General features: G+C 36.2%; 1 protein-coding gene across 1 annotated transcript; it reads left to right on the plus strand.

Moving 5' to 3' along the window:
• Positions 1-7034: 7034 nt before the first annotated feature.
• LOC140529170 (histone H3.3A-like) lies at positions 7035-8335 on the plus strand. The gene has a single exon (XM_072647629.1). The coding sequence runs from the start codon at positions 7276-7278 to the stop codon at positions 7684-7686; it is 411 nt and encodes a 136-aa protein (XP_072503730.1). The 5' UTR covers positions 7035-7275; the 3' UTR covers positions 7687-8335.
• Positions 8336-13576: the final 5241 nt, after the last annotated feature.

A 13576-nucleotide genomic window follows, 5' to 3' on the forward strand; every position in this document is an offset into this window, starting at 1 on the left:
GGAAAGAGCCCCAAAAAGGTCTGGGCAGCCATCACATCAAAGGTACTGGTCCTCCCTGAACACACCCCACGCTCCCAAAACACAGATGCTCCATCAGCCACCACCACACCATCCACACGTGGAACCATCAGTTACAACAAATGGAGAAGTTTTAAATGCTGTGGATAAGTTCACTTACCTTGGTAGTATACTTTCCAGGGATGTACACGTTGACAATGAGGTTGATGCACGCATTGCCAGAGTTAGCTCAGTGTTTGGGAGGCTCAGAAGAAAGGTTTGGGAGATAAGAGGTGTTAGACTGACTACCAAACTGAAGGTATACAGAGCTATTGTGCTGACCTCATTGTTTATATGCTTGTGAAACATGGACAGTCTATCAGCACCATGCCAGAAAACTGAATCATTTCTATTTAGGGTTAGAATCAAGCATATTTAGGGTTAGGGTTTCTTTTCATTTGAACTGTCTTAGGAAGATTCTGAGGATCACCTGGCAGGATAAGGTACCAGACACTGAAGTCCTTGCTCGAGCTGAACTGCCAAGCACTCAAACTATGCTTCAGAGAGCACAATTCCAATTGGCTGGTTACATTGTTCAAATGCAAAATAGATGCTTGCCAAAAAGACTATTTTATGGAGAACTTACATGGGGCAGGTGATCACACAGTGGCTAGAAGAAACAATACAAGGACACTCTCAAGGTCTCTCTTAAGAACTTTGGATTTGACTGTGCAACATGGGAGACACTGGCACAGGACCTCCCAGCATGGTGTGCCCACATAAGAAAAGGTGCTGTGCTCTTCGAGCAAAGCAGAACTGAGACAGCACAAAGTAAACACAGGATGTGCAAATTTGGGATATTCACCCCAAATATTCATACAGACTATCTGTGCCCAGCCTGTGGAAGAGCATTCCGAGCTGGTATTAGCCTGATCAGCCACACCTGGACACATTGAAATTTCACTTTACAATGGTGATGTCATTTTGGTCCTCTTCCAGAACAAAGGACAACAACCAACCAACCTGTGAATTTATTTATAAGCTCATTTTCCTAACCAATGGTGATTTTTTCTGTCTTTGGCAATCTTTCTATGTTGACAGGTGTCAATCAACAATCATTTGTCTTCAGGCAATGTCTAAATACCAGGAAGGATGCAAAGTGTTAGAAATGTAAAGACAGACAGACTAGGCCCCACCCTCAAAGGGATCCAATTCAAATGGAGAGAGGGAAGGAAATACCATGCAAATAACTGCAATACAAAATATACACAGTGTAAATAGAAGATAATCTCAGAAAGAAGGCACTAGCAACTGAGTGACATGGTACCTTTGTTTTTTAAATTTTCATTTCCCCGATTATTAGCAATTTTAAGCATATTTTCAGGTAGTTGTTCACAATTTACTTTTTGGAAATTGTTTATATCCTTTGACTACTTGTAATATTGGGAATAGCTTTTAGATTTTAGATTTGTGTCAGTTACATGTAGCTTTGGGATGCTGGAATTTTATCAAAAACAGTTCATCAGTTGATATCTTTTTTCTATCAATTCCATTTGCATTTATTTTTAACTGAAGCTTTTTTATTTTTATGTAATCAAATTAATCTGCTTTCCTTTTATAATGTTCCCTGTTTTGCAGCTAGTTAACAGATTTATTCTCTATCCTTAATCCACAAGAGAAAATTTCCTATTCTCCTCTGACTTTTTAATGGTCTGATTTTTAATGTGTACCTTGTTTAGGCATTAGGCATTAGATTTATTGTAGTATATGATATCATGAACCATTTTGCCCCCTACACCCATGAGAAAAGCCTAAAACCTCGATTGTCCAATTAGGAGAAAGACATTTTAGGCCCACTCTGAGCTTAACCTACCATAACAGACATTCTTTTTTTGCTCTCTGAGTGAACCCAAAATACCCCTCCTTATGTCAGCAACTACAAGGCCAGATGAAGCTGACCAGGAGGGGCATTCTTCTGTTTATGACTACCAAGGATAAGGCACCTTGAACCAAACACTATCTTGAATAGTGGGACTTTTCTTATGTTATATTATGTCATGTTAATGATAAAAGAAACACAGACATCCTGGATCTATAATTTCAACTGACACCTTCTTATTCTCTTATTGCATTTACAACGTATCCTATTAAGAAATTCCTTTCTCATATTAATGGTTGACACATATGGAGACTATAATGTTGGTTGACACAGACATCCTGAGTTGGGATTGCTCTAAGTCTATAAAGGGTCTTCTTCAGCTTGTTTACCTATTGAGTTCAAAATTCTTTTCTGACTCCATCATCATGCATGATTCTCTGGCTTAATGAGACAAAATAAGCATGTTATAGCACATATACAGCCTGATTCTGTTTGTTTCTTGTTCAAACCTTTGGTAAAGGGGAACCCCATTCTGTTTGTTCTTTGGACAAAACTTCAATTAAGGGGGAAACTGATTCTGTTTGTTTCTTTGGCTCAAACCTTTGGTAAATAGTTGACAGTATTGTGAGAGATGAATTGAACTTATGTTTCCACAGAAAATATGTAGTATCTGTATCAGTGATAATCGTTTAATATCATTTTTGAACCCTCAATAAAGGCCAGAGCCTGAACTAACCAACCAGAAGAGTCTGAACCTAACAGCTTCTTTGTCCTCTAAGTAAACTCAGAAAATACCTCTAACTATGTCAACAAGACCAAATGGGGCTGACTTAAGAGCATTCTTTATGAGACTCTTAAGCCAAGACACTGTCTTAAATAATGGGACTTTTTCTTAATATTTTATGGACACATACTATGTTATGGCATGTTAATGGTAAAGAAAACACAGGTATCCTGGGTCATAATTTCAACTGACACTTTGTCAACTCTCTTATCTTATTGTATTTACCACCTATTCAGTTAAGATATCACTTAGCCTGTTTGCCTCTTTAACCAAACTTTCAGGTCCGCACCAGAAAGATTGTACATCAATTAAGAGAATTCCTTTAAAAGAATTTATATCATGTCATTCTATAAAGAAAATGAGGAATGTAGCAGTAGTGGATGCGGGGTGGGGTGAACCCTGGAATGCTGTCCAATAGGAGGCAGGCAGGAAATTAGAATTGGAAATGGCATAAAAAAGTTTGCATTGGTCTAAACAAATATAGCAGCCTAATAGGTACCCTTTCACTCAGGGGAAATGAACATAAAAATTAATAAAGCTTTCCTTTACTCACTCCTGTATAAGATTCTGCTTTTGGAATTTCCCAACATTTTCAATCACTGATCTAAATATTTTTCCCTCAAACTTCTACATTATTTTCCCAACACATTTTGTTGACTAAAGAGTTTTTCCCCTTGTTTGGTGTGGATTTATGGAAGCTAGTGCTAGAGTTTTTTTTTATCTATTCCCTGCTGTATCTTATTTAATTTATTCCACTGAACTCCCTTTCTATTTTTTTATGAGTATCTAATCCAGACCTGCACAAACTGCAGCCTGAAGGTGGCCACTTAAAGCTAGAGGGCTACTTGTGGCATGCCAAGGATTTCCTCTACATAAAGGGATGTTTTCCTCTTTATTTTTAACCAGCCCCCCAAAATCCTTTGGCTTGCTGCAAGTGGTCAGAAGGCTGTGATCGGCCTGCAGACCAAAAGCTGTGCAGGCCTGATCTACTCTTAAAGTCTTTACAAAATTATTCATAGCATTTGACCCAGTTATAACACTATTGGACTTTTCCTGAAAGGTGTTTCAGACAACAACAAAAACTTGACTGTTAAAAAAAATTCGTAGCTACACTATTCATAATTGCAAAAAAGATGGAAACTATGCCCAATGACTCAAGAATAACTAAACAAATTGAAGTATCAGAACAAAATGGAATACTGTTGGAGCACATGAATATAAAGAATGCAAAGAAATATGGAAATACATATATGAAGTGATAGAGTAAAAAAAAAAAAGGCAAAACCAAAAGAAAAATATACACAACTACAATACCCATGGAAAACATTGAATGACAATTAAGATCTTTAATAGTGTCACTGAGAATATAACCAGGCATCGTTAAGTCTCCACAATTTAATGAGGAATGAAGCCTTTATTTGAGACTTGGAGTACATCTCTTTGATAGGTACAGATAGACCTCTCACTTGGTATTTTGGTGGGAAGAAAGAGAAAGGGGAAAGAACAGAGATTGTTCATCTGGTTGACTGTGGGGATGGTAGTGCTATCCTCAGGGAAATTCAAAGGAGGAACAGATTTGGGGGGAGAAGATAATAAGATTTCAGGGTTTTTTAAATGATGTAATTAAATAACATTTATGAAAGTTTAAAAACAAAAAAGTGTTGAACTCAGCTCTTCCTAACTGAGCCATATTCTCTTTTCAACTCCATTACACAGCATAATTTAGCACTTAAATATATTGGCATGTTGACAAATTCTGTTTTTAAAATTTTATTAATTATTTTTACACCAAAGTCTGTCCTATTACTGAAGTACATTCTATACTACTAGTCAACCTTCCCTGGTAACCAAAAGAAAAGCCAGGTAAGTAAAATGAACCAGCCAGTGTACCTGATAGCATAAGTAATATTCCTCTTCCAAAAACAGTGAAGTTATTCATGGTTTTTTGTTTGTGCAATAGGAATCTGTCATGAGACTTGAGAAAACTCAAATGTAAAAACAAAAAGATATCAAAGTTTTGTTTAAAAGTTTAGTAATGAAAGGGATGAAAGAGATAGAATGCACACTGACTCTTTACAATAAGAATCAAAATTATTGGAAGCAAAGGACAGCTTTTCTTAGGTATTCCTATAAGGCACAAATTGGGCACATATTATAGTAGGTGTTCCATAAATAATAAATTCAGCACGTATTAAAAGTGACTATTATATGCAAAATTACATTCTGTGTCCTCACAGAGCTTGCTCTCCATAAATGAGAATATGCTTACTAAAGTAAAATGTAAGAAGATTTTCCTAGGGGTGCCCAGATTGCCTTACAGGGTAGCTCCCTACATCACCTATAATGTGGATGGAGGTAGCTTCTTTTGAATAGCTACATAGGTGGAAAGTCTGTCTTTAAAACTGGCCAGACTAGGATAGTTTCTTTCTTTATAGCTTATACTCTTTCCTGCATACTATTTTTGGGGGTGGGTTGAGGGTTCTTTCTTGCTGTTTTTCCCTTTGATTCTAATTCTTTACAACATTACTAATGTGGAAATATGTTTAATATGACTGTACATGTATAGCCTATATTACATTGCATACTGTCTTGAGGAGGAGGGAGGGGAAGAAGGGGGAAAAGTTTTAAACTCAAAGTCTTATAAAAGGGAGTGCTGAAAACTAAGAACAAGTAAAGCTATAAACTTAATCCCCTTCCTCTCCTTGAAACATGGGTGATATATACTGGCATGGCTGGAGGAGGATAATCGCCCCCAAACTGAGGGATTATGTTTATATATTTGTTAATGTACTTTTGAGGTAAATGTTCCTTTATAGAAGTTAATATGACTGTTAGTAGCTAAATGGAACTGAGATGCAGAGACCACCCCTAATACTTGGGGAAACATCATCAGTGTGGGCTGGAGACAATGATAGAGAGTATAGACTAACCCCAGCCCCCTTAAGGCTACTAGAGAACCCTGAAGGAAGGGCAAAATGTAACATTTTATCTTCAGGTGGTAGAATCCAGGGTAATTGAGTATTACAAAAGGTAACAGAAATATATTTTTTTCTCCTTTGCAGACCCATCACATTGAAAAGAAACAGAAAGAAAGGGGGGAAATTGTAGCAAATATACATAATCAAGTTAGAAAAATTCCCCTCATAGATGGTAAAAATGGGAAAAGGACCCACAAATATACGAAAATATTTATAGCAGCTCTTTTTGTGGTGACCAAGAATTGAAAATTGAGGGGATGTCCACTAATTGGGGAATGACTGAAGAAACTGTGCTGAATAGAATACTATTGTTCCATAAGAAATGATGAGCAGGTGGACTTTAAGAAAAATCTTGAAAGATTTGCGTGAACTGATGCTGCAAGTCAGTGGCAGGCACACCCCAGGGGACTGGCAGCAAGACCCTGAGGCCCTGAGCCCTGGGGCAAGCCACCAGCAAGACCTCACCCCCCAGAGCAAGACAGCAGTGAGGTCCCAAGGCAAGCCAGGGAAAGGCTGTATACAGCAACAGCAACATTGCATGATAAACAGCTGTGAATGACTTAGCTCTTCTCAGTAATACAGCGATACAACAAAACAGTGAAGGACTCGTGATGAAAAATGCTATTCACCTTCACAGAAAAAACTGATGGAGTCTGAATACAGAATGAAGCATACAATTTTTCTCCTTTCTTCTTTCTTTCTTCCTGTCTTCCTTCCTTTCTCTTTCTTTCTTTAGATTATAATTTTCTTTCACAAAATAGCTAATATATGGAAATACATTTTACATGATTGCACATGTATAACATATCAGATTGCTTACTGTCTCAAGGAGGGGGGAAGAGGGGGGGAGGAAAAGAATTTGAACTAAAAAAATTTTTTCAATAAAGGATGTTAAAAGTTGTTTTTACCTGCATTTGAGGAGAAAATAAAAAGTTATTTAAAAGAAAATAATTACAGTCGGTCACTCAAAAGAAAAGCAACAAAAAAAATTGACTAATTACTGAAAATCTCCTAATTTCCAGACTAACAAATATCCATCTTTTACCATATTGTATATTAGCCACCTAAGTAAAATTAAATTTCTAAGAGTGAAGTCTGTTAAAACTAAGTAGGCTCAAGGCGTAACTTCGTTATATACTATTCCAGATGTAACTTCATAATTTTCATAATCACATATCAAAACAAATCACTGCTCTACTATAAACAAACTTGTAAGTCTTCCTCCACCTCCTTTTGTCAAGAACTGTTTATAATACAAGCGGGGATCCTATGTTCTTAGTATCCTCACAAGTTCTTTCACAGGACTGATAAGATTTTATGACCTTGACCAAGTTTACCAATAAGAAAATTTCGGGGCAGTTAGGTGGTTCAGAGGATAGAACACCAGACCTGGATTCAGGGGACCCTGAGTTCAAATATGACTCCAGACACTCAAAAGCTGTATAACCCTAGGCATCGCTTAACTCTGATTGCCTTAAAAAAAAAGTTTGAGCGCAGAGCGGTTTGGTCGTTGACCAGAGCGGGAGTTAGTCACTCAGAGCGAGGCGGAGTCAACGGCAACGCCGAGCTAACAGAAGCGGCGGTGGCCCCAGTGAATCCAGCGGAGGAAACATCGACTGTTCGTTCGGTAAGACAAGATGGCCCGTACCAAGCAGACCGCTCGTAAGTCCACCGGTGGGAAAGCTCCACGCAAACAGCTGGCCACCAAGGCTGCCCGGAAAAGCGCTCCCTCTACTGGCGGAGTCAAGAAGCCTCACCGCTACCGGCCTGGTACTGTGGCTCTTCGGGAGATTCGCCGTTACCAGAAGTCCACAGAGCTTTTGATCAGGAAACTTCCTTTCCAGCGGTTGGTGAGGGAGATTGCTCAGGACTTCAAAACAGACTTGAGGTTCCAGAGTGCAGCTATTGGTGCCCTTCAGGAGGCTAGTGAAGCATATTTGGTGGGTCTCTTTGAAGATACCAACCTGTGTGCCATCCACGCCAAGAGAGTTACTATCATGCCCAAAGACATCCAATTGGCTCGCAGGATACGGGGACAAAGAGCTTAAGTGAAGGCAATTTTATGGTGTTTTGTAGTAAATTCTGTAAAATACTTTGGTTTTAAGTTGTGGCCTTTTTTGTAAGAAATTGTTTATAGTATGTTGCATTTGTACTTACGTCATTCCATCTCACTCAGGATGAATGGGAAAAGTGACTGTTCACAGATCTCAACAATGTGAGTGATCATTGTTGCTCGGGAGTGACAAGTTGCTAATATGCTGAAGGGATGGGTGATATTTCTTGCTTCTGGTGATGCTTGTTTCTGTATGTTAATGACTTGTTGGGGAGCAAAAATTGTAAGGTACTAAAATTGATAGAAATGTGTACAGGCTCCTTTTGCAATAAAACTGGTTATGACTTGATCCAAGTGTTTAACAATTGGTGCTGTTAAGACTGACCCGTACATCACTGTGATGGAATGTGGGCTTTTCAGAGGGTGATGTATATGTCTTAACAACATGTAACTTACAGTTTCTTTAAAAAAAGAAAAGAAAAAAACCATAAACTTGGCAGCATAGAATACACTATGTGCTTTTATAATAGCAATTTTATATATTGTAGTGTCAATGTTTTTAAATTAAATGTTTTACATTTACTTGTGAGGAGTCTTGTCATTGAGATGTTATTAAAAGTCCATTTGGCTTTCTCCTAGCTAAACTTCATTTGTTCTCCTACTTCAGAGTACAACCAATCCTACTCAGCATTATGCCTTCCATAGGTCCTAATTCTATACAGGTTAAGAAACCTTCTAGCTGATAGTGCAACTAATAACCTAGGATTTTATTTATAAGAGCTTTTTTTAAACTACAAATTTTTCCACCAGCATCCTCTCCCTGATACTTGCAAATTATCTAGAGCATTTCTTAATAGTGATCTATGGTTGGTCTTAATAGATTTGTGATTTTTTTTCTTTTAACCAAAGGGAAGCTCAATCAGTTAAGTTACTAGATTGAGTGAAAGGGATAGAGGAGATAGAAATTATCTGCCTGGGTAAAGTATGTATTATAACCCTTAGAGTAACTTGCCTGGGGACAGAGAGGGCAATACATTTTCAAACTTTCATGGAAATATTGCCATGATTGTGGGGTTAGGGTCCATCTGGTATGACCATCCAGGGGAAAAAATCACTTAGAAGAACTTCAAAACAGTCTTAAACTTTATCCTTCTATTGAAGTTTTTAGGTCAATTATGTATGTTGATTAATAATTTATAAATAAACTTGTTTATCCCCCCAAAAAAAGATTTCACAAGATCTCTCCCACTATTTAACTTTTTTCTCCACAAAACAATTATCATTCCTCCTTTAAGAATATATCCAATTAAATGCTTTATAGGTTCTAACATTATAAAAATAGCTTGCAATATTTAATTAATAATTTCACAGTAACCAAATCAAAAGGAGTTAAATTCTCCAATGGCTCATTGGAGAACAGTATATCTTAGTTTCCCAGAATTTACAGTACAAGAACATTTAGAAATACAATAACAACATTCACAATATCATGAATTTAAAACATTAAACAAAACTTATTACTAGTCAGATGATATCACATCAGTGAAATGCATTTCTAAGTTATCTTGCAGAAAAAAACATATTATTACCACTAGCATTTTATGCCGATCACATTTAAAACACAGTACAGCATTCAATTAAAGAAATGGCAATCATTCATTTGCATCGTGCTTATCCTATGCCAGGCCTCATGTCAAGTGCTTCACAATCATTTCATCATTTTGATCCTTACAGAAATCCGGGGAGGTAGATGCTATTATTTTTTCATCTTTATAGATCAGAAAACTGAGGTAAAGCAACTTGTTTTAAAATAACACAAGAAATAAATTTCCTGAGACCAGAGTATAACTCAGGTTTGCCTGGTCCATGCATTTTTTCCAATATTTTGTTTTAATGCCAAATAGTAGAGTAAATGTTGACTTACCATAATTGTTTTAATAAAAGAATACATCCCACTTAAGAGAAGACCAGGATAAATTCAGTCACACATGGATACATTTTCACAAACGGTATCATATACAACCTCGATTTTTTTTCAAACCAGGACCACTTGCTTTGTAAGTCACATTTTTAAGGCCCACTACCTTCAGTTAGTCTATTGCTAAATATTAAAGTGGCAGTCTTGTATTCTCATCCCCCTACTCTAGGGTCCATGAGGATTTTATTTCCCGTACATATTCTTTGAATAGTCCTACAAGGACAGAACTTTAGTATGCTTTCTTCAAATAATTCCATGTTGCACATATGGTATTTTAGTTTCCATATCATAAAGAATAACTACATAAAATTTCTCATATCTGTCTTATTTCAACAAAACAAAAAATCTCCCTCAAACTTTTGTTTCCAACATGCTTAAACTTTCTGCCCTCTTTTCTCTATATATCTCTTCAGTGACCATCAAAACCATATCTTTCTTATTTCCTTCATATTATTCTCCTAAACTTTCTTTTACTTGTTTAATCCCTCTAGTGTCTATATTTCAATCATATCCTAGGTTACCTATAAAACCCATCTTTACCCCAATGAATTTCTCCTTTATAATTTTAGCACAAGTTATTATTATACAATACTAATCAATTGCAACACTGTTCCCTTTGGATTTTTTAAAATTTCATAAGCACATGGTTTATTCCAACATTATTTGGTCACTCACTTCTAATTTACCCAAACAATTCTGTCACATAAGGTTTTAGAAGTTATACCATTGAACCGTGGAGCCAAGATGGTGGAAAAAAGGCAGGAGGCTCCTAGTCCCAGTACAGATCAGCAACGGAGACCCCATGGTCCTGGCTCATCAGGCCAGTGGCAGAATGGACCAGTTGTGAGACTTCCAGCCACAGCACAGAAGGTGAATTACCAGGTATGGAGGCCCCAAGGCAGAAAGTCAGTGACCAGGCCTCTGGCCTCAGTGCAAGAAGTTTGGGACAATACCCTCTGTACCCCAGGAGCAGAGTTCAACATTAAAAGTCACAAGATAGGCTGGAAAAGTGAACAAAAGACAAAAAAAAAGTCCTTACTATAGAAAACTATTGTGGTAACTGAGATCAAAACACAAATTGAGAAGAGAGCAACAATATTAAAACACATGGGGAGCCTCAAGAGAAACATGAATTGATCTCAAACCCAAACAGTTCCCCTGGAAGAGGTCAAAAATCTGATTTTAAAAATCAAATAAGAAAGGTAGAAGAAAAACTGGGAAAGAAAATGAGAATAACGCAAGAGAATCATGAAAAAAGAGACAATAGGTTGGAAAAATAAAGCAGCTCCTTAAAAAATAGAATTGCCAAATGGAAAAGAATGTACAAAAATTCCCTGAAGAAAATAATTCCTTAAAAATTAGAATTGGGCAAATGAAAGCTAATAACTCTATGAGACATTAAGAATCAATCAAAAAAATAAAAAAATGAAAAAAATAGAAGAAAATGTAAAATACCTCATTGGAAAAACAACTGACCTAGAAAATAAATCTGTGTGAGATAATTTAAGAATTATTGGACTACCAGAAAACCATGATTAAAAAAAGCCTGGGCAGCATTTTTCTTTTCTTTTTTCCAATTACATGTAAAGACAATTTTTAACATTCATTTTGTAAATAAAACTTTGAGTGCCAAATTTTCTCTCCCTCTCATTCCTCTCCCTCTTCCTTAAGATGGTAAGCAGTTTGATATAGGTAAGATATATGCAATCATGTAAAAACGTATTTCCATATTAGTCATGTGGTGAAAGATAAAACAGAACAAAAGAAAACTATGAAAAAAATAAAATGAAAATAGTATGCTTCTATCTGCAGTCATCCATCAGTTCTTTCTCTGGATTTGGTAGCATTTTCCAAAATGAGTCCTTTGGAATTATCTTGGCTTATTGTATTACTGAGAAGAGGTAAGTCAATCATAGTTGATCACCTTTAAGAATGTTGCTGTTACTGTATATAACATTGCTCCTGATTCTGTTCACTTCACTTTGTATCAGTTTATGCAGAATCTTCTGAAATCTGCCTGCTTATCATTTCCTGTAGCACTATAGTATTCCATTACATTCATATACCACAACTTGTTTAACCATTCTTCACCCAATGGGCATCCCCATAATTTCCATTTCTTTACCACCACAAAAATAGCTGCTATAAATAGTTTTGTATAGGTGAGTCCTTTACCTTTTTAATGATCTGTTTGAGAAACAGACCTAGTAGTGGTATTGCTGGAGCAAAGGATATTCACAGTTTGATTGCCCTTTGGGCGTAGTTCCAAATTACCCTCCAGAATGGTTGGATCAGTTCACAACTTCACCAACAGTGCATTAGTGTCCCAGTATTCCCACATCTTCTCCAACATTTTTCATTTTCCTTTTCTGTCATATTAGCCAACTTGATAGGTGTGAGGTGGCACCTCAGAATTGTTTTAATATGCATTTATCTAATCAATACTGATTTAGAGCATTTTTTTTCACAGGACTATATATAGCTTTGATTTCTTCATCTGAAAACTGCCTGTTGATTTCCTTTAGCCCTCTATCAACTTCTATTCTTGTAAATTTGACTCCATTTTCTATATATTTGAAAAATGAGACCTTTAGAGACACTTGCTGTAAAAAAATGGTTTCCCAGCTCTCTGCTTCTTTCTAATATTGATCACATTTTGTTGTGTTTGTGCAAAAACTTTTAAATTTAATGTGATCAAAACTGTCCATTGTATATCTAATAATGCTATCTATCTATTGTTGGCCATAAATTCTTCCCTTCTCCATAAATCTGACAGGTAAACTATTCCTTCTGGACAGCATCTTTCAAGGAATGATCAAGGAAAACTGCCATGCTATCCTAGAACTAGAGGGTAAAATAGTAATTGAAAAAAAATCCACTGGCCACCTTCTGAAAGAGATCCCAAAATGAAAACTCAGAAATATTTTAGCCAAATTCCAGAACTCTCAGGTCAAGGAGAAAATACTGCAAGCAGCCAGAAAGAAACAATTCAAATATTGAGGATTAAGAATTACACAGGATTTAGCAGCTTCTACATTAAAGTATCAGAGGGCTTGGAATATGATATTCTGGAAAGCAAAGGAGTTTAGATTACAACCAAGAGTCAACTATCCAGCAAAACTGAGCATAATCTTAAGGGGAGAAATGGGCATTCAATGAAATAGGGAATTTTCAAACTTTCCTGATGAAAAGTTCAGAGCTAAATAGAAAGTTGAGTTTTCAAATGCAAAACTTAAGAGAAGCATAAAAAGGTAAACAGGAAAGGAAGTTATACTATTGAGTTCCCAAAAGACATTTCTAGTTTCTAGTCACCTTTTGAAATCACCCTTTCAATTAGATTTTACATATTTTCTAGTTGTTCCCTTATTTAAACAAACTTTTCTCCTTTCATAAACCAGGAAAGCAAACTGCAAGCTATTTTTTTCCTTCACTTTGGAATTTCACTGACACTGCTTTCAAACAAGATCTTTTCTCTAATCAGTGAAATCACCTTCCCCTGCTCCAAAACAATAAACACTTTTCAGGCAAAGAGTGATAAAAAGTCTAAATGTTTCCTTATGATTTTCACAGTTCTCATTTCTCTTTAAAACAAATTCTAAAGAATTGCTAATCCAAAACTGACTAGAATATTTCAGCACTTACAAAAGCATTCAAACCACAATTTGGAAATTTACAGAAGAGAACTTATATTTTAGTCATAAACTCAATTTCTAATTTGTTTTACAACTTTTACATAAATTTCTGAAAATTGAGGGAAAGATCCCATCTCTCTTCTTTATATTTCTTTTCTGCCTTCTAACTTGGACAAAGTTAAAAGAAGAAGAGAAATTCATTCCCAAGAAAATATCTTTTTTTTACTCTTTTTCTTTAAGCTGATTAGGCCCTAGGGAAAAGCTAGTCTGACTTA

Source organism: Notamacropus eugenii, chromosome 2 (assembly GCF_028372415.1).
Source record: "Notamacropus eugenii isolate mMacEug1 chromosome 2, mMacEug1.pri_v2, whole genome shotgun sequence".
NCBI lineage: Eukaryota > Metazoa > Chordata > Mammalia > Diprotodontia > Macropodidae > Notamacropus > Notamacropus eugenii.